General features: G+C 43.9%; 1 protein-coding gene across 2 annotated transcripts in view; it reads left to right on the top strand.

The window, feature by feature from the left end:
- LOC143767611 (oocyte zinc finger protein XlCOF7.1-like) overlaps nucleotides 1-18,626 on the top strand; it is a 34,481-nt gene extending 15,855 nt beyond the window's left edge. The window contains exons 2-7 of one of the 2 annotated variants that reach the window (XM_077256045.1): nucleotides 10,245-10,394; nucleotides 10,524-10,703; nucleotides 10,787-10,910; nucleotides 10,994-11,091; nucleotides 11,290-11,380; nucleotides 15,764-18,626. In XM_077256045.1, coding sequence (XP_077112160.1) covers nucleotides 10,317-10,394; nucleotides 10,524-10,703; nucleotides 10,787-10,910; nucleotides 10,994-11,091; nucleotides 11,290-11,380; nucleotides 15,764-16,713 — 1,521 coding nt within the window. In that variant the 5' untranslated portion in view covers nucleotides 10,245-10,316 and the 3' untranslated portion in view covers nucleotides 16,714-18,626. The remainder of the gene's footprint in view (nucleotides 1-10,244; nucleotides 10,395-10,523; nucleotides 10,704-10,786; nucleotides 10,911-10,993; nucleotides 11,092-11,289; nucleotides 11,381-15,763) is intronic. The other variant, XM_077256046.1, reaches the window with a different exon arrangement.
- Nucleotides 18,627-20,470: the final 1,844 nt, after the last annotated feature.

The following is a 20,470-nucleotide window of genomic DNA, read 5'->3' as shown; positions in this document are numbered from 1 at the left end:
TGATTTTTTAAAAGGCACACTTTTCCCAAAGGGTGCAGAAACCAGTGATCAACTACGGGGGGAATGTGCGGGTGCTGTCGTGGCTCCGTAAAATCCTATTACCGGTACGTAAACACCGGTTTTCCTATCGCCACGACAGCACCCCTACGAGAGATTTTCAAAGATCAATCACCTGGGAGGGACTACAGCACTAAGTATTGAACGGCCAAAAACTAAATTGGCCTCTGATGATAGGTCAAGACGGTAATGTCTATAAAGGGTGGAAGGAGATGACCACGTTGCCGCCTTACATATTACGTCTATGGAGACGTCCGCTCTTTCCGCCCAGGATGAGGCCATGGCTCGAGTGGAGTGGGCCCTGATGCCATCTGGTGGTGTCTGGCCTCTAGCCGTATAAGCAAGATACAGTATATGGCATCTCTTATCCATCTGGCGATAGACGTCTTAGTTACAGTCGCCCCCTTCCTTGGATTCTGAAAGGAAACAAACAGAGCCCTACTCTGCCTCCATGGTTCTGTTTTGTGTAGGTATTCTAATAAAGCTCTTCTAACATCCAACATGTGATATTTCTGCTCATCCGCTGAATTCGGATTGTCACAGAAAGATGGTAAAACTATTTCTTGACTTCTATGAAATTTAGAAGCTACTTTTGGTAGGTATGCGGGGTCCGGTTTTAATACCACCCTATCTTGAAAGACCATTAAATAAGGAGGATCAATTGACAATGCTTGTAAATCACTCACTCTCCTAGCAGAGGTCAGGGCTACCAGGAAGGCTGTTTTTAAAGTTAAATTTTTTATGGAGACAGAATCTAATGGCTCAAAGGGGGGTTCTGTTAAGGCGTCTAAAACCAAATTTAAATCCCATGGGGATAATCTAGGAATATACACTGGGTTACTGCGTTCAGTGGCCCTAATAAATCGGGAAACCCATCTATTTCCCGCCACATCGTTGTTATATAACGCCCCTAAAGCTGAAATTTGGACTCTAAGGGTATTTACTGCCAAGCCCAATTCTCGGCCCTTCTGTAAAAACTCCAGAATAGCCGGAATTGGAACCTTGCCTGAAAAGGGTTTTTGGTAGAAAGCAAGGAACTTTTTCCAAGTCTTAGCATAGATCTTGGTAGTAATCTCTTTTCGACTATTTAAAAGGGTAGCTATCAGAGCCTCTGAAAACCCTCTTCTCCTCAATAACTCCCTCTCAAATTCCACGCTGTCAGATGCAGGGATTCCACATTGGGGTAACGGAATGGACCCTGCGAAAGAAGCTCCGGACTGACTGGCAATACCCAGGGATCGGTCACAGACATTGTCCTGAGTAACGAGAACCATGCCCTCCTGGGCCAAAAGGGGGCAATCAGGATCACTCTCGCCCTCTCCTCCCTGATCTTCCTGAGTACTATAGGGATCAGACACATTGGGGGGAACGCATAAGCCAGAGGGGAATCCCAGTGTATTTGAAGGGAGTCTATTATACAGGGTTTGTCCGCCACCCGAAGAGAAGCAAACCTGTTGGTCTGTCTGTTCTTTCTCGTTGCAAATAGGTCTATAACGGGCAATCCCCATAGGTCTACTATCCGTTTGAACACCCGTCGACTTAGAACCCATTCTCCCTGATGCAGAGAATGACGGCTGAGGTAATCTGCCTCTGTGTTGAGCTCTCCTTGAATGTGAACGGCTGACAGAGAGCGAAAGTGGGTTTCGGCTATGTTGATTATGTCTGTGGTGGTGTTCATTAGAGATCTTGACCTTGTACCTCCTTGATGGTTGAGATACGCTACTACTGTTGTGTTGTCTGATTGGACTCTTACATGTGAATCCTGCAGAGATGGTAGTAACCTGAGAAGGGCCTTTTTTACTGCCGTGAGCTCCTTCCAATTGGAGGACTCCTGGGCCTCTAAGAGAGACCATTGCCCTTGAGTCCAAACATCTCCTATATGAGCTCCCCATCCTATTGGACTGGCATCGGTTGTAACCACGTTGTCTGGAACTATACTCCAGCGTACTCCTTTTCCTAAATGTCGCTTGTTTAACCACCATCTCAGACTGTGTAGAGTGGCGGTGGACAGCTTGAGTCTTCCGCTTAATTGCCCTTGAAGACTGCTCTCTGCATTCAAGACCTGGGCCTGCAACACCCGAGTGTGGAATTGAGCCCACTGTACGGCTGGTATGCAAGACGTTAGGGATCCCAGAAGGGACATAGCGTCTCTCAAAGTCAGATCTGGTTTTTTTGTTACCGTACTGACTTTGTGCACAATCCTCTGCTTTTTCTCTTCCGGAAGGAAACATAGTTGCTCTTCCGAATTTAGCAGAATACCTAGGAAAGTCTGAGTCGTTGATGGTTCCAATCTTGATTTTTCCATATTGACTATCCAACCCAAGTCCTGTAAGGAAGATATTACATGATTTAGGCGACCACCACACTGAAAAAACGAATTTCCCACTACCAGGAAGTCATCCAAGTAGGGTACAATTAACGTATCATGTTCTCTGACATAGGCCATTACTTCCGCCATGACCTTAGTAAACACCCTCGGTGCCATAGATAGACCAAACGGCATTGCAGTAAACTGAAAGTGTCTGACCTGGTCGTTTAAGCGCACCGCCATTCTGAGGAATTGTTGATGATCCTGGTGAATGGGCAGATGGTAATACGCATCTTTTAAATCCAGGACTGTCATATAACATCTGGGAAAAAGTTTAGTTGCCGTTTTAATAGATTCCATTTTAAAGGCATGATATTGTAGATGTTTGTTCAATCTCCGTAAATTTATGATGGTTCGAAAGGATCCATCTGGTTTGGAGATTAAAAAAAAAGGGGAATAGAACCCTTTCCCCTCCTGATGTTTAGGAACCTCCACTATAACTTTCTTCCGTATTAACGTTTGGACCTCTTTCTCAAGGGCCTTTTGTTGGTGTAAGGAATTGGGGGCAGTCAAGATATAAAAATCAGAAGGTTTTTCCCGGAACTCTAATTTTAACCCTGAATTAATTATACCTAAAACCCAATTGCTTGCAGTTATTTTAGCCCACTGAGCATAGAAATATTTTAACCTGCCCCCTACTGGAAGATTTTTATTAGCGATAATTTCTTCTTCTTCTTGAGGAAGATGATGAGGCATTAAAGTCCGAACCTTTCTTTTTTGGGTCTGTTGGTTCCCAGTCTCGGTTGTGGCAAGGTCTTCGGTATTGGAAGCGTCTTCTGAAGGTATTCCTAAAGGTAGGATTGAAAGTTTTAGGAAAACCTTTCTTCCTATCCTCAGCCTTAGCTAGGATGTCATCCAATACCGGGCCAAACAGGTACTCACCCCTACACGGTATTTTACACAGTTTAGCTCTCGCCTGGGCATCCCCTTTCCAGGTCTTAAGCCATAGGGCTCGGCGAGCAGCATTTGAGAGACCTGCCGATCTCGCTGCTAATTTTAAGGAATCCACCGATGCATCCGCTAAATACGCCACACCATCCCGTATTTGCGAAAGGGAGTTCAGCATCTTGTCTCTGGGCACCTTGGATTTCAGCTGTTCCTCCAGCTGGGATATCCACACCATAACAGATCTAGCCGTACATGTGCTAGAGATGGCCGGTTTGAACGCCCCCGCAGATGACTCCCATACTTTTTTTAAAAACATGTCCGCCTTCCTATCCGACGGATCTTTTAGAAGGCCCACATCCTCTAGCGGCAAAGTACCGGCTTTAGACGTAGAAGCCACCGCTGCGTCCACTTTCGGGACTTTCATCCATTCTGCCAGATCATTGTCTTCAAAGGGATACCTCCTTTTGGCTGATGACGGCAGGAAACCTTTATCCTGCTTATCCCATTCCCGTTTTATAAGGGTCTTAACTGTATCCACAACCGGGAATGCTTTACGACTCCTCTGGCACAAGCCCGCAAACATGTCCTGTGCGGACCTTGGTTCCTTGCTCTCTGTAACACCCATGGTAGCTCGGACTCCTTTACCTAACGTGTCCATGTTATCCACCGAGAAAAAAGGCCTTCCCTCTTCATCTGAGGAGGATGGAGATGAGGAGCGGGAACATTCACCTTCTTGCAGGGACAGACTAGATCCTGGACTATGTCCCTGCCCGACCTTCCCTGGCGGCTGCTTTTAAGGGAATAGCTTATTTCCTCCCTGATGACCGCTCTAAGGTCTGATGACCGGAGGGGAGCTTCCTCTTCTAAGGTCTGACATATGCAAGCCTGACAAAGCCTTTTGGTATAACTGTCAGGCATTGGAGTCGTGCATAGAGCACATTGCTTGTGCTTAGATTTAGTTGTTTTTTTCCCCTAAAACAAAGCACAAATAACAGACCATATCAGCACCAGGAGTTTTGTTAACACTCACCATAAGGATGACTTTTTTAATACCGATTCTGAAGGAGTGGGATTCAATTGTGACGCTGGGGCGCTCGCACGTTGCCCCCATACCACGCTGCTGCTGCTTCTCCTTGAGCGGCCGCTACCGTTTTTACTGCGCTGCTCCGTTCCCTCTCCATGAGGGTGCTCGGCGTCCCCGACTGAGGACATAGCTGCACGCATTATTCCAAAGACGGCGCTCTTTTACAACGCTGCAGCGCTCCTCCCCCGGCTTACCCCGGAAGTGTAAGAACTACTTCCGGGTTCACCAGCGCCGGTGTGTACCGCGCTCAACTGCGGACCAGGACGGCACTGCCCGACTCCTGGGACGCGATCCACTAGGCCAGATGAGGGGGGGTCTGCAAGCAGAACACCCCCGACGCTGCTTCCGAGCCCCCGATTCTGCCGTTCCTTAAGACACCGCGCAGAGGCATGGAGGCCCGGGTAAGACTGCTTGCAGGCTCCCGCCGTCCAGACAGGAACCCAAACTGGAGTGATGAGGGGGACCGCCCCTTTAAATCATGTAGGTTCCTGTCCGGAAGGTGGGCGGATCCCCTCTCTTGTAGGGGTGCTGTCGTGGCGATAGGAAAAACATTGTATGGTGCCATCTATACAATGTGCACAGCCAATTTTTTGTTCCATACTTTAGCTTTTCACATGGCACTGTATGGTTGAAGGATCTGATCTGAGAGATCTACACCCCTCATGTACAGATTGTAATCCAGGATACAATCTGGCTTTGGGATTTGTGTTGTGGTACCACGAACAGTGACAAGGGAGCTGTTTTCACGGGGTATGGTGGTGAAGATAAGAACATCCCTTTTGTCCTTAAACTTGACCACCAGCATGTTGTTGCATTGGGCTCGGCTTTTGCCTTTTCTCTGCGTTTGCCCAATTAGTGGCTTAGGCAGGCCTCTCTGATTTTTTTCACATGGTGCCGCAGGCAACTGTACTTCTGACAGAGAGGGTCTTGAAGAGGGGGATGCTGGTGGGAAAATTATCAATGTAGAAGTGGTAACGTTTCTCCTTATGGAGAGTGACATACCAGCTGGCTTGTCAAGGTAAGGAGGCTTATTCGCAGTGCAATGCTCCTCTGGGAATTTAAATATGCAAATTGCCTCTTCTGAGAAAAAGAGGACTCTATAGCGCCACCTGTTGGAAGTAGCGATCCTACAAGTCACAATCAACCCTTTATCGAATCGTGCAATATGACTTAGGATAAAAGCCAAATCAGTATCTCAATTCGCAGACACGGTGTTTCGGGCTGTTGGCCCTCGTCAGTGTAACCCTTATCCAGCAGTGGGTGCAGCAATTCCCACACCTTTTCACACTCACCCCCAGGACAGGATGGCATTCAGGGGGGTTAATCTGGGTGTCCTTTCCCTTGTAGACCCTAAATCTGTGGGTGTGCCGTTTAATTCCATACCTGGACCTCTTACTGGCCAGGGATTGTTGAAATATTAGCCTCCCTTTGAAATGAACCAGAGATTCATATATAGCGATGATCCTTTGGAGGTTGTACGCTTCAGCAGCAAATTTTCGGAGGAAGTGTTCAACTACCAGCCTAATTTTATATAGACGATCAAAATTCGGATCATCTCGGGGAGGACACTGCGCATTATCATTATAATGCAATCATTTTTGTAACTCTTCAAATCGTGTTCTTGTCATGGCCATACAGAATACCGGTACTATAGAGAAAATCAGTACTCCAGTATCGCCGAAGCTCTGGTTTTCGAATTATGCCCATATGCAGTACAATTACCCAAAATCTCATCATCTCTGCTGCATCTACAGGGGTCCATCTGGCGTTTGATGATGTGATATTTTGGGTGAAAAATAGATGGGCATACAAGTTTGTCTGGGCCACCATAAGATTTATTATTTCCTCACTGAAAAACAATTTGAAGAAGTCAATTTCAGTGAGGCCAGAGGTGTCGAACTGGATTCCTGAGCTGCCGATGAAATCTGGAATGACGGGCTGATAATTTTCAGGGGGTGCAATCTATGTGGGATCGATTGTTGGAGGGGCTGTCTGGGTCCTAGGGCACCTTGCTGGGGGTCCTTCGTAACTAAATGAGGAGGAGGAGGACTAAAGGAATGTGGGATCTTCCTCACTGGTTGAATCCGTGTTGGAGGCAAGGAAACCATATGCCTCCTCTGGTCAATAGCGTCTTGACGAATGGGCCGTTTTTATTTTTTCTTTCAAAACCATGGGAATATATGTGTAAGTGGTGCTTTATACATGTAATGTGTGGGGCTTGTGTATATGATACCATTTATTATAAAAAGTAAAGAGAAAAACTTTAGAACAAAAAAATATAAAAGAAAAAATAGATATAAAAAAAAAAGTTTGCATAAGAAAATTAGAGATGTTCACTACACTAATGTCCTCCCTATAAATTTACCTGGCACTATTATTTTTTTTCTGAAAAAGAAAAACGGAAGTCACCAACAATGCAGCGTATGCTCCCCTAATGCACTACCTAAAAATTTACCCGATGCAAAAAATTTTTTTACTAAAGAAAAGATGTCACCAATATATGCTCCCTTAATGCACTTGCTAAAAATTTACTTAACTCAAATAATTATTTGTGTGCAAAAAAAAAATGAACATCACCAACAATGTGATGTATGCTCCCCTAATGCACTAGAAATCACTTGGCGATTTTTTGTGTGCAAAAGAAAGACGCTACCTCCCTTTCTGTACAGGTACTCGTCACCAAATACTGTGACGTCCGATACACTAACACGCTACCTCGCTACGTATGAAACTATTCTGTGCAAATTTTTTTCTCTAAAACGACTATTTTTCGGACTATAAGACGCACCCCAAATGTTAGGGTGGAAAATAGCAGAAAAAAAGATTTTTATACGATGGGGGTCCGTCTAAGGGTATGTGCACACGTTGTGGATTTGCCTGTGGAGTTTTCTGCTCAGATTCTTCCTCTCTTGGCAGAAAACCCAGGTAAAAATTTGATGTGTTTTTCATGCGGATGTTCATGCGTTTTTGTAAGCTAAATAAAGATCTATTATTTAGCAAAAAAAGAATTATGTCATTTCTTGTCCAACCTCTTTATTTACATACTCCATTGAAAAATAATGTGAACACACAGATAGATCTATAGATAGATAATAGATAGATCTACAGGGTGGGCCACTTATATGGATACACCTAAATAAAATGGGAATGGTTGGTGATATCAACTTCCTGTGTATGGCACATTAGTTTATGGGAGGGGGGAAACGTTTCAAGATGGGTGGTGACCATGGCGGCCATTTTGAAGTCGGCTATTTTGGATCCAACTTTATTTTTTCCAATGGGAAGAGGGTCATGTGACATCAAACTTATTGAGAATTTCACAAAAAAGCAATGGTGTGCTTGCCTTTAACATACCATATATACTCGAGTATAAGCCGACCCGAGTATAAGCCGACCCCCCTAATTTTGCCACAAAAAACTGGGAAAACTTATTGACTCGAGTATAAGCCTAGGGGGGAAAATGCAACAGCTACCGGTAAATGTCAAAAGTAATAATAGCTACCAATAAAAGTAAAATTAATTGAGACATCAGTAGGTTAAGTGTCTTTGAATATCCATATTGAATCAGGAGCCCCATATAATGCTCCATACTGTTCATTATGGCCCCATAAGATGTTCCATATTAAAATATGCCCCATATAATCCTGCATAAAGGTTAATAAAGGCCCCATAAGATGCTCCATAGACACATTTGCCCAATATAATGCTGCACAAATGCTGATTATGGCCCCATAAGATGCTCTATAAAGATATTTGCCCCTTATAGTGCTGCACAAACGTTATGGTCCTATAAGATGCTCCATACAGACACTTGCCCCAAATGCCGTAGTGCCCTACAAACGTTATTTATGGCCCCATACAGACACTGGCCCCATACAGACACTTGCCCCATATAGTGCTGCACAATATAGTGCTGCACAAACGTTATGGCCCCATATAGTGCTGCAGAAATGTTATGGCCCCATATAGTGCTGCAGAAACGTTATGGCCCCATATAGTGCTGCAGAAACATTATGGCCCCATATAGTGCTGCAGGAATGTTATGGCCCCATATAGTGCTGCAGGAATGTTATGGCCCCATATAGTGCCGCAGGAATGTTATGGCCCCATATAGTGCTGCAGGAACGTTATGGCCCTATATAGTGCTGCAGGAATGTTATGGCCCCCATATAGTGCCGCAGGAATGTTATGGCCCCATATAGTGCTGCAGGAATGTTATGGCCCCATATAGTGCTGCAGGAATGTTATGGCCCTATACAGTGCTGCAGGAACATTATGGCCCCATAGATGCTCCATACAGACACTTGCCCCATTTGCTGCGATAAAAAAAAAATCACATACTCACCTCTCCGTCGCTCAGGCCCCCGTACTTTCAATAGTCACCTGCTCCTCGTTCCGGGCGCCGATCTGTCTCCAGCACTGACGTTCAGCAGAGGGCGCGCACTGACCACGTCACCGCGCCCTCTGACCTCAGCGTCACTGCTGGAGACAGATCGGTGCCCGGAACGAGGAGCAGGTGAATATTGCGCAGCGCTGCGCTCCCCTCCCCGTATACTCACCTGGTCCTGCCGCTGTGTAGATCCTGCTTCCCCGACGCCGCAGCGCTTCATCCTGTGCTCAGCGGTCACATGGTACCGCTGATTACAGTAATGAATATGCGGCTCCACCCCTATGGGAGGTGGAGCCGCATATTCATTTACTGTAATCAGCGGGACCATGTGACCACTGAGTACAGGAAGAAGCTGAAGCTGCTGCTGCCGGCGCCGGGGAAGACAGGGACCTGCAGGGACCGCGCCTGGACTAGGTGAGTATTTTTAGACAGCCCCCGCTCCCCCTCCCCTGCCGACCCCCAGGTATGACTCGAGTATAAGCAGAGAGGGGCAATTTCTGCCCAAAAAAGTGGGCTGAAAATCTCGGCTTATACTCGAGTATATTCGGTAACTTTATTCTTTCATGAGTTATTTACACCATTCACACCATTGTTTTTCTTGTGAAATTCTCAATACTTTTGATGTGTCACATGACCCTCTCATGGCACAGGGCTTGTCTCATAGCACAGGGCCCCCACACAGTATAATGTTCTTACAGTACCGCCAACCTTCAAACACATTATGATAATATGAGATGCCCACACAATATTCTACCACCCAAACCACTAGATAATAAATCCTCACTTATCCCCATTCTTGATACCATATAGCTACGTTCCGTTTTTCGTGTAATATATGGAAGCCTACAAGAAGATGCTAAAAAAAAAAAACACATCATAATATAAAGAGAAAATAAAACACTGAACATGTGGAGACATTGATATCAAATATCTCCTGCCTTGGTTCTTACAAAAAATCTTTTATAAAAGCCTCAAACTCCTGTGTGTGAATCAGACCTGAGATCTAACGTGATAGAAGATTACAGTGAGGGGAAGACGGGAAACCTTCATATAGACGGCCGGGGGTGATGGAGTCAGTGACCGACTCTGGACAAATATGTTTCTAGAGCCGTAGTAGAAGATGAAGATGTCGTCCTCATCATGAAGTAGTTATTTCTCATGTCACGTGTAATGAATATCTCTTGCAGTGTTGCTAATGCCGATTCTAGGGTCGGTAAATGAGACGAGAATTAGCGTTATGGAAGATGAGTCTATGAGAAACGTATTCAGCTGCCGACTCCAAGGAAGAATCTGCTTGTTGTCTGTGGCCTAAATATATAGATTTTATTAGTAGATGTAAAGAAGAAAACTAAATAAAATAATAAATCTCCTCATATGTTTCCCTTATTGTCTCCAGTAATTGTATTATTACACAGGATTTTTATAATATTACATCGGCTCATCTTCTTCTCATTCAGGTCTCTACAATATCGGATTCTCTCAGTGAAAATCTTCTATAGAAGAGAATTTTCCTGATTTACGCATCAAGGATGAATATGGACAGAGACAAGATGGCGGAGAGGATATTACACCTCACCCTAGAGATCCTCTTCCGGCTTACTGGAGAGGTGAGAGATTCTGATAACGTCACATTGCATCAATCTTATGTATGGAAATAACAGATGGACAGAACAGGAAAGGTGAGGACTCTGGAAATGTCTATAGTGAGATTTATTAATGTGTCTCTCCATAACCAGAATTACACAGTAGTGAAGAAGACCTCTAGTGAGCGCTGTCAGGACCCTGTGCCTGAGGGATGGGGAAGACTCCTGAGCCCAATCAAGGGGCCTCCACCTCACCTACTGATACATAAGGACATCAATGACCAGAAGATCCTAGAACTCACCTACAAGATGATTGAGCTGCTGACTGGAGAGGTGACACTGCTGGGAATGCTGGGACATTATACCGTAACGCTATGAAAGGATCCGGGGGATGACTGTATCATTATATGTGTCAGGTTCCTATAAGGTGTCAGGATGTCACTGTCTATTTCTCCATGGAGGAGTGGGAGTATTTAGAAGGACACAAAGATCTGTACAAGGATGTCATGATGGAGGTTCCCCAGCCCCTCACATCACCAGGTAATAGACAGGACTAAATACACATGGCCTATAATTATCTGTATGTAAAGAATGAATTCAGTCCCTGTATGTGTTTCCTTCAGATCTATCCAGTAAGGGGACAACACCAGAGAGATGTCGCCTTCCTCTTCTTCCAGAGGACTGTAAACAAGAACATCCCAATGTTCCTCAGGATCATCAGGTAGATGGAGAGAAGGTGTCGGGAGATCTCTCCTATGATGTGTAGATGGCTGTGAAGGTCTTGTGCTCAGTCTTGTTTTATCCACCAGTATTATATGTTTTATATTTGTGTAATGAGAACGGTGGAGATGGCAGGATTAGAGCTGATCATAGATGTTACTTCTCCATCTGTCTGTGACTTTTACGATATTTGTTTCAGGGTGAAGATCTGACCCATATTAATACTACAGGGACATATGTGAGGGGTGATGAGTGGTGTAAGGAGGAGATTCCTACATATGACTACCCAGGTGAGTAGTAACAACTAAATGCAGATAAGTCACAGATTCTCCTCAGTCACCGGCTGTGGCTGCTTTATCGGTGGTGTAGTCTGGTCGTATCACAATCGTGTGATCACCATTTTGCCTCTAAACCACAAAATTCTGCTGCATTTGAAAATGTTGAAATTACTTTGTGCAATTGTGAAATCCTTTTCAATAGAACTTACAACCTGGAGGATCCACCTACCTCCTGGGATTAGAAGACGCTGACACTTACCTGCCCAGATCTGTAAACTACAAAGCCAAATGACACTTGAAGAAAAATATTATGATTGGCCTGTAAGAGAAAGCTGAGGGTAGTGATGCTGTTGGCTTCCTAGATCCCCAATATCTTATTGGATGAATCTCCCTTCTCTCCCTTCTCTGCTGCTGAATGTGATCATATGGTCCCTACAAGAACAGGTCCAGTCTTTCTGGCCAAACTTCACTTTTATGATCGACAACATTAAATGTGCAGTGAGGGCCAAGTGTGAATTTCTGTACAATAACAACATAATTTCCCTTTATCCTGACTTCTCACTTTCTTTTAAAACCAACTAACTTCAAACAAGATTGTGATAAACTACATAAAACACATTACACCTGTAGCATGATATATCTCTAAGCTGTACGTGGCTGATGGCTGTAATATACATTTATTCACGCCTGCAGGAGATATGTTGGCATGGCCCGTGCCCTGATTTCATGGATTCACTCCATGTCATAAATTACATTATGTTTTCAATCCTAAGGAATTCAGATTACTGCACAATCTCTCCTGAAATGGGGGCACTAATACTTTCTCTACTCTTACCTTTGATGATCTAATATTTGTTCTTGAAGCTCATCTGACAGAAAATATTGGCCCTTATGTTAGTTTAGGTTGTCAAGAACCACCTAGCCACATATAGTAATTACACCAGAGAGGTTCCACCACTAGTTACTCATTTATTTCTGATGAAGACTGTTGAGTTTGATCATTTCAGTAGATATGTTATTGTCTATAGTCACAGCTTTTCACACAGTAGTTAGTTACCAAAATACTCTGATAACCAGTTCCTGCCGCCAGTTTTGTGTTCCTAATCAGGGCCCATTTTTCAAATCTGACGTGTGTCACTTTATGTGGTGAGAATTTTAGAATTCTTTACAAAATATAAACCCCATTTTTTCACTTTCACAAATGGGAATAGCAAACACATGAACCTCACAAATTATTTTCTAACGTCTCTTGAATCTTATAATTTCCTATATACGGTTGTACATTACTGTCTGGGCACATGGCAGGGTTAAGAAGGGGAAGTATCGCCATTTAACAATTTGAATCAAGATCTTACTGGAATAGTTTGCAGACACAACGTAATGGAGTCACTGTTCAGGGTCACCTGGCAGCTCAAAAGATGGCCACCAAGGCTTGGTGCTATCTACTCCGTTTTCCTGACCCCAGCCTGGTCAGGAACCTGTCAGCAGGATTGTTCACAGTAACCTACAGACACTGTCAGGTCGGCGCCGTTATACTAATTACAATGACACCTTGGTTAATAAAATCCGTCTTGTGGTTGTTTAATCCTTATTTTGAGTTTTTGGTAATGATATTCCCGTACTCTGGGGAGGCCTGTGGGGGGTCTTCATGTGGTGCTCTGATTAGGTATTCATCTGTATGGCTTCTGACAGGTCACTGATCACTCATTGACCTGCCCCCTAGTTCACATAATGAATATTATATATATCTTTGAAAAAAAAATTATTTGGAAATAGCGCCGGTCGTGCCTGCACAATAGCAGCTATCCGTGATCTGATAGCTGCTATTGTGCAGGCATCGGCGGCACCATCTTGGTAGCAAAAAATAAATTAAAAAATCCTCCAAGATGGCTCTGCCTGCGCAGTAGCAGCTATTGGCGATCACCAATAGCTGCTATTGCGAGGCGCGGACAGCATTATCTTGCAGGAGGAATTTTGTTTTGTTTAGCAAAATAACGTGCATGCGCAATAGCAGCTATCTGATCACCGATAGCTGCTACTGCAAAAGTGCTACCGACTCGATTTCCAAACAGTTTTTTTATTAGGAATTTCAGGAAAACAGCAAAGAAATGTGTATATATAATTAATTACATATGTGATTATGGTGCTATGCAGGTGCTGCCACTGGCACCTGCCTGCAGAAGGGTTTTTTTTTGCTAAATGTGGCTTGTGCACACTGCAAGGCTCAGAAGCGAGGGGAGATTTGACTTTGGGAGAACGGATATTGCTGGATAGGTATATGGAAGCCATGTTGCTTTTGAAGAGCCTTTTAGCCACTAATAACGTGGAAACTTCTTTTTCACTGACAGATGATGGACCTGAGTGGGAACTTGTTTTTAATGAGAGGAGTAGAATGTTTTATTGGTATTATGTTCATCAACATAACGTTTCTTTGTGCCTTTTATTCCATATTTGGGAGGCAGAATGAACAAACAGTTGAACACAACGCTCCACTGGATCTTCTATGAGGTTTTCTATTAGTTTAAAACAAGAGGAAAAAATATGGAGCTAAAGTCCAAAATACTAAAAAAGTATAAGTTTATTCGATAGAATCAATTAGTAACATTCATTTAAATACATGTAACATTAATACAAGAGACATGTTCAGCAGAGAGATCAGGTAGATATCAGCGTGTAGACCAAATAGTACCACATCATTAGTATCATAAAGTGCTTAGTTGAAAATAAACCATGGCAGTAAGATGGTAAGTAGCAACCATAATAATCAGTGCCTAGCGCCAAAGTGCCCAATATATATCAGACCATCCCCTATCCTATGGTTCCTTACCCATCTTGTGGTATATCGGGACCCACGCCATGCAGCCCCTATGTGCGTTTCGTGTTGGCTTCATCAGGGGGCAATCCTGATACCTTTTAGTATTTGGACTTCAGCTCCATATTTTTTTCCTCTTGTTTTCAACATATTTAGATTTGGAGTGTCTTTTTGTTAATGCTTGGTTCACTGTTTCCCCACATGGGGGGGAACGTGCATGACAGATTTGCACTAATGGTTCCTTTTATGGTCTGTATTTATCTTATGAGGTTTTCTATTAGGCCGGGGTCACACTTAACGTATGAAAAATCGGTCCGAGTCTCCCTGCTGAGAGTCGCACAAATGTTCTCCGTATGGTCATCCGTGTGTAATGCGTTTGCAATGCGATTATGTGATTTTCTTGCATTCATGTATCCGTATTGCATCCGTATGACATGCATATGGCTTTACATTTCTCACTGCTTTTCCCCATTGAATTTAATGGCTCAATGGGCTGAAATGAGGAAAATGTGTGCGTATTTCTCACAAGTCACACTGATGGTCTGTGTGGTGTCCGATTTTTTTTCTCGCTTGCATTTGCGAGACTCGGGCGATATACACGTACAATCGCAGCATGCTGCGATTTTACATGCATGCGGAATACTCCGAGAAAAAAACAGTTATGTGAGCTGCCCCATAGACTAACAGTGGTCCGAGTGCAATGTGAGGTTTTCGTCTGTATTCAACGCTAGTGTGACCCTGGCCTTAAGGTACCTTCACACTAAGCGACGCTGCAAGCGATACAGACAACGATGCCGATCGCTGCAGCGTCGCTGTGTGGTCGCTGGAGAGCTGTCACACAGACCGCTCTCCAGCGACCAACGATGCCGAAGTCCCCTCGTAACCAGGGTAAACATCGGGTTGCTAAGCGCAGGGCCGCGCTTAGTAACCCGATGTTTACCCTGGTTACTAGTGTAAAATGTAAAAAAACAAACCGTACATACTCACCTTCGCGTCCCCCCGCACTGCACTGACTGTGAGTGCCGGCCCTAACAGCAGAGCGGTGACGTCACCGCTGTGCTGTGCTTTCACTTTACGGCCAGCGCTCAGACAGTGCAGGAAGCGGACGGCGGGGGACGCGAAGGTGAGTATGTACTGTTTGTTTTTTTACATTTTACACTGGTAACCAGGGTAAACATCGGGTTACTAAGCGCGGCCCTGCGCTTAGTAACCCGATATTTACCCTGGTTACCATTGTAAAACATCGCTGGGATTGTTGCTTTTGCTGTCAAACACAACGATACACGGCGATCTGACGACCAAATAAAGTTCTGAACTTTAACCAACGACCAGCGATATCACAGCAGGATCCTGATCGCTGCTGCCTGTCACACTCAACGATATCGCTAGCCAGGACGCTGCAACGTCACGGATCGCTAGCGATATCGTTTAGTGTGAAGGTACCTTAAGACTGTGAACTGTCATTGTCTTGGTGGATAAATCAATATTTTTACATAACTTGCCATTTTTACAGACAGTTTAAGTAGAAATGTTAAATGACATTCAAAGATATTTTATTCAAAAATAATTTGTTTTATTCTTAGCAGATGACTGTACCAGGAGATCAGATGGACAGCTAACGTTGTCAATTTTTAAATCCGATGATCTTGGGACCCCACAGGATATAATTGAATTGAATGCCATTACTCCAGATATACCATCATCCCTTCACTGCACAGATCTTTCATCTGATCCTTTGAAACAGGTCCTGTCTTCTGATTCATTACCGACTGCTAAGGAAAATCAAAGTCACAAAATAAGCATTAAAAACAGAAATAGTCCTAAATCAAATGAGCCATTTTCATGTTCAGAATTTAGAAATTGGTTTCCCATTGAAAACATTGAAAAGTCTTTTCTTAAACATCCAAAAATTCACAAAGTGGAGAAAAGATTTTCCTGTGCCATGTGTGAGAAATGTTTTAATCTCAAATCAAATCTTGTTAGACACCAAAGAAGTCACACAGGGGAGAAGCCTTTTTCATGTTCAGAATGTGGGAAATCTTTTAGCCATAAAGCAGATTTGGTTCAGCACCATAGAACCCATACAGGGGAGAAGCCTTTTTCATGTTCAGAATGTGGGAAATGTTTTAACCGAAAAGCGTATCTTGATAGCCACCAGAGAACCCACACTGGGGAGAAGCCTTTTTCCTGTTCAGTCTGTGGGAAATGTTTTAACCACAAATCACATCTTGTTATACACGAGAGAATTCACACAGGGGAGAAGCCTTATTCCTGTCAAGAATGTGGGAAATGTTTTAAACAGAAATCGGTCCTTGATATCCACCAGAGAATCCACTCAGGGGAGAAGCCTTTTTCCTGTCCAGAATGTGGGAAATGTTTTAAACAGAAACCAGATATGGTTAGGCACCAGAAAATCCACTCAGGGGAAAAGCCTTTTTCCTGTTCAGAATGTTGGAAATGTTTTAATCAGAAATCAATTTTGGTTAGGCACCAGAGAACCCACACAAGGAAGATGCCTTTTTCATACTCATAATGTTGAAAATGTTGTAAATAAAAATTGTATTTCTTAAAGGGGTTGTCCATTACTAGGACAACCCCTTGTCATTCCTCATGCCTGGCCTATTTCAAATAAAAACACTCATACTCCCTTTCTGTGCCAGCGCCGTTCCAATGGTCTTGACACGTGGCCGGCACCCAATCGGCACTAGCTTCACTCTTCCTGCCTTTGGATGTATTGAACATCAACAGGAAGCTATTGCTGGGGCTTCGCTCTGACTTAGGCCAGAGTCACACTAGAGAGGAATATGGACGAGTGCTATGCGATAAAACATCGCCTAGCACTCCGACCAGTCTTCATCTATGGTGCAGCTCACTTCACCATTTTTTTCCTCAGCTGTATTGTACGTGCGAGTGAAATCCCAGCATGCTACAATTGTCACCATCACTCAGCCGACTATCGGCTCACTCGCACCCATATAAGCCTATGGATGCAAGTGAGACAATGCACATCACTCAGATATCATCCTAGTGATGTGCGATATATGCTGACCCTGGCAATTCATTTATCCACCTCCTCCACAGCTGTGCTCCGATCCTCTCTGTGCGAGACGCTCGGAGCACAGACGCATGACACTCGACTCCTGCTAGCAGCAGAGCAGGAGCCGAGGGTCATTAGCATATCGCATCGGATGCCATACGTTAGTGTGACACCGACCTTACTCTTATTGTTTGATATGTCCAAAAGTGGAGACAGTGAAAAAAGTTTAAGAATGCACTTGCTTTCGAAAACGCATTTGGTATTCTATTAGTCTTTTCACTATGTTCCCTATGATCCTTAACCCCCGGAGGTTTTTTTGTTTTTCGCTCCCCTTCTTCCTAGAGCCATAACTTTTTGTTTTTTCCATTAATATTGCCATGTTAGGGTTTTTTTTTTGCAGGACGGGTTGTACCTTTGAATGACACCATTAGTTTTATCATGTCATGTACCAGAAAATTGCAAAACTTGAAATTGCAAAAAAAGTGCAATCCCACACTTGTTTTTTTATTTGGCTTTTTTACTAGGTTCACTAAACCAAACATGTCTAGGTTCTTTTTTTAATTAAGGGGTAAAAAATTTTCCAAACTTTGGTTTAAAAAAAAAAAAAAAAAAAATGCACCATTTTCTGATACCCGTAGCGTCTCTACTTTTCGTGATCTCGGGTTGGGTGAGGGCTTATTTTTTGCGTGCCGAGCTGACATTTTTATTCGCACCATTTTAGTGCAAATACTCGATACCCCACTCCACATGTTTAGTGTCTGTTACACAGCCAATAAACATACAGGTGATTGTCTGCCAGTCACTGTAATGCCGTAGCCATCTCGGTAGTGGCATTACTGTGATTGGCTGGCCGTATTATATAATCCGGGGTTATAAAAAAACAGGTGCCGCCATGCTCGGCACACTGATGCCATTGCACAGCTCAGGGACAGTTCTTATTGGAGAAAGAGAGTGGTTGTACAGGCCTGTGTTTGCACAGTATAACTGATCAGTCATGTAGTGTTGATACTGGTGCTGAAGCTGAACCATCATATTAACAATCCTTGTAAGGGCTAACCTTGTGCTTTGTTGTTTGTATCAGATGCATTCTGCATTTAGCCTAGTGAGGGACAGTTGCATGAGCAGGGGGAGTGGCTGAATACTGTCTCTAGGCAGGGCTTAGTGCTTTGCAGTCCGTTGCTAAATATATAGCAGCAGCAGTTGACTACATTCTTTTTTTCGTGGGTGAAAATAGACTATAGTGTTATCCATAGAGTATTACATGCTTTGTGGTGCATTTCTGTGGAATATAACAATCCAAATAAGTGTTGAGAAATTTTTCTGGATTGAATTTGTCATCCATACACTTTTATGTGCTTTGTGTTACATTATGGTGATATTAAACTCCAAAAAAAAAACGCTTTGACTGGTGCAGGTGACTAATTTCTTGTTATAAAAAATAAACTTGGCTTCCAGAGACATAGCAATTCGAAAATATGTAATTCATGCGGTAAGGGACGTGGAAGTGGAGGTGCTAATGATGGTGCACGTATACAAGGAGGACGTGGGGCAGATGCGACTACGCCTGTTACTGAAGCACAAGAACCGCGCCCATCCACATCACCTAGGTTTCTATCCCACTTTGCAGGAAGGTAAGTGTCTCGGGATTCTCCTTCGGTATCACACAATCAACAGAGCAAGAGAAGAGTGAACAATATCAAGGCAGAAATACAAAAGGCCCATAATCCACCACACAAAGTATAAGATAGTGCAGAACCCGAATGCAGTTCAGTAAAAGGATAAAAGCCCAGTGAAATGAGTCCCACAATCCAGCAGACAGAGGATAACATAGTCCATATACTCTTCTTTCTCTCTGAGGTGCTGTGATCACATCATAGTTCCACACAGGATCTGATCTGGTGTCTCACCTCCCTGACATTTTAAAAGTCCCCCTCCTCCTTCACAGGTCATGGGGAAGGGTCACAGAGGCTCACTGTTTCAATAAGCTAGTTCAATATGTCATTAGCATATTAGCATAACAGAGCTTTATTCACTGACACTGTGGAAAGATAACAGTACAGTAATGTGGGGGGCTGATATCAGATGGCAACACTAGCCATTCATCAATTAGCAAATAACTCATCCTACAAGAGAACACCATAAAAATCAGTAAAATATTAATAGAAACAAAATGATGCTCACATACCATATCCCACCATCACAGTAAGGTGCACCACTTCTGAAGCCAGAACAATAGAATAGCAGATATTGCTTCCAGCATGCTTGGCAGCATCACCCAGTCTTCCATGCTGTCCAATCTCAACAGTCTGGATCACTTAATCCTCACCCTGATCCTCCTTTCATGTTCAGTCCCAGGAGATTAGTGATCCCACACTAGGACACTCCGAGAAGCTCTTTACAACTTAATTTATTGATTGTGGCCTCTCACCCTGCATATTCTAAGAGGGACAAGAGGACATTCTGTTTAATTAAACTTAGAGTACCCGCATTTTGTCTAAGGAGGAAGATGATTGAGGCACAGTTATTGACAAGTCACTAAGTCATGAGGACCAGGATGCAGTGGTTGAAGATGAGGTGGTGGATCACAAAGTCATTGACCCAAGGTGGCATGCAGAGCGAGGCCAGAAGCGCTGAGGAGGATGAATCGGCAGTACCAAAACAGACAAAGAGGCAGTGGGGTGACCATAAGGAGAAGGTAAGCAACTGTTCCATAGAGTACTGACACTCGTGAATTTCTACGTCACAAAGTTAGGAGTTCCTCAGTATGGGACTTTTTTAAAGAGAGTTCTGAGACCTGACTGCTAAGAGCTTAATCACCATCAGCGTGATCTAGCACATGTCATCTAAGCACCCGATGCCTGGTTCCATGATTGGTGCCAGCGGGTGACAACACTGCCTCTTCTCCTCTGCTAGGTGCTTCCCAATCTCTTGTTCTTGACACTGGTGCAGATGTCTTCCACCCTGCGCCTGTCCTTGCACATTATAATGCCCCTTCATTAGGCAATTCCAAATTTTTCTCCCAGCACAGCATTCAGCCAAATTGGCCAGATCCTCTGATCTAGGTACGCTGCATCACTGCCCATTTCCACAAGCCTGCTACAGCTGCTGACGCTCTGGCAGTGCATGCAAGTGCCAGCTCAGCGACTGCTATGCGATGTGACCATGCGTTGGAAGTTCACGCTGCACATACTGGTAAGTCTTTGTGAGCAGCAGAGACCAGTTGTGCAATACCAGCTCCAACATGTACTCCCTG

This window comes from Ranitomeya variabilis, chromosome 4, assembly GCF_051348905.1.
Source record: "Ranitomeya variabilis isolate aRanVar5 chromosome 4, aRanVar5.hap1, whole genome shotgun sequence".
NCBI lineage: Eukaryota > Metazoa > Chordata > Amphibia > Anura > Dendrobatidae > Ranitomeya > Ranitomeya variabilis.
Note: the sequence above shows the minus strand (reverse complement) of the source record. Positions and strands in the feature narration are given on the sequence as shown.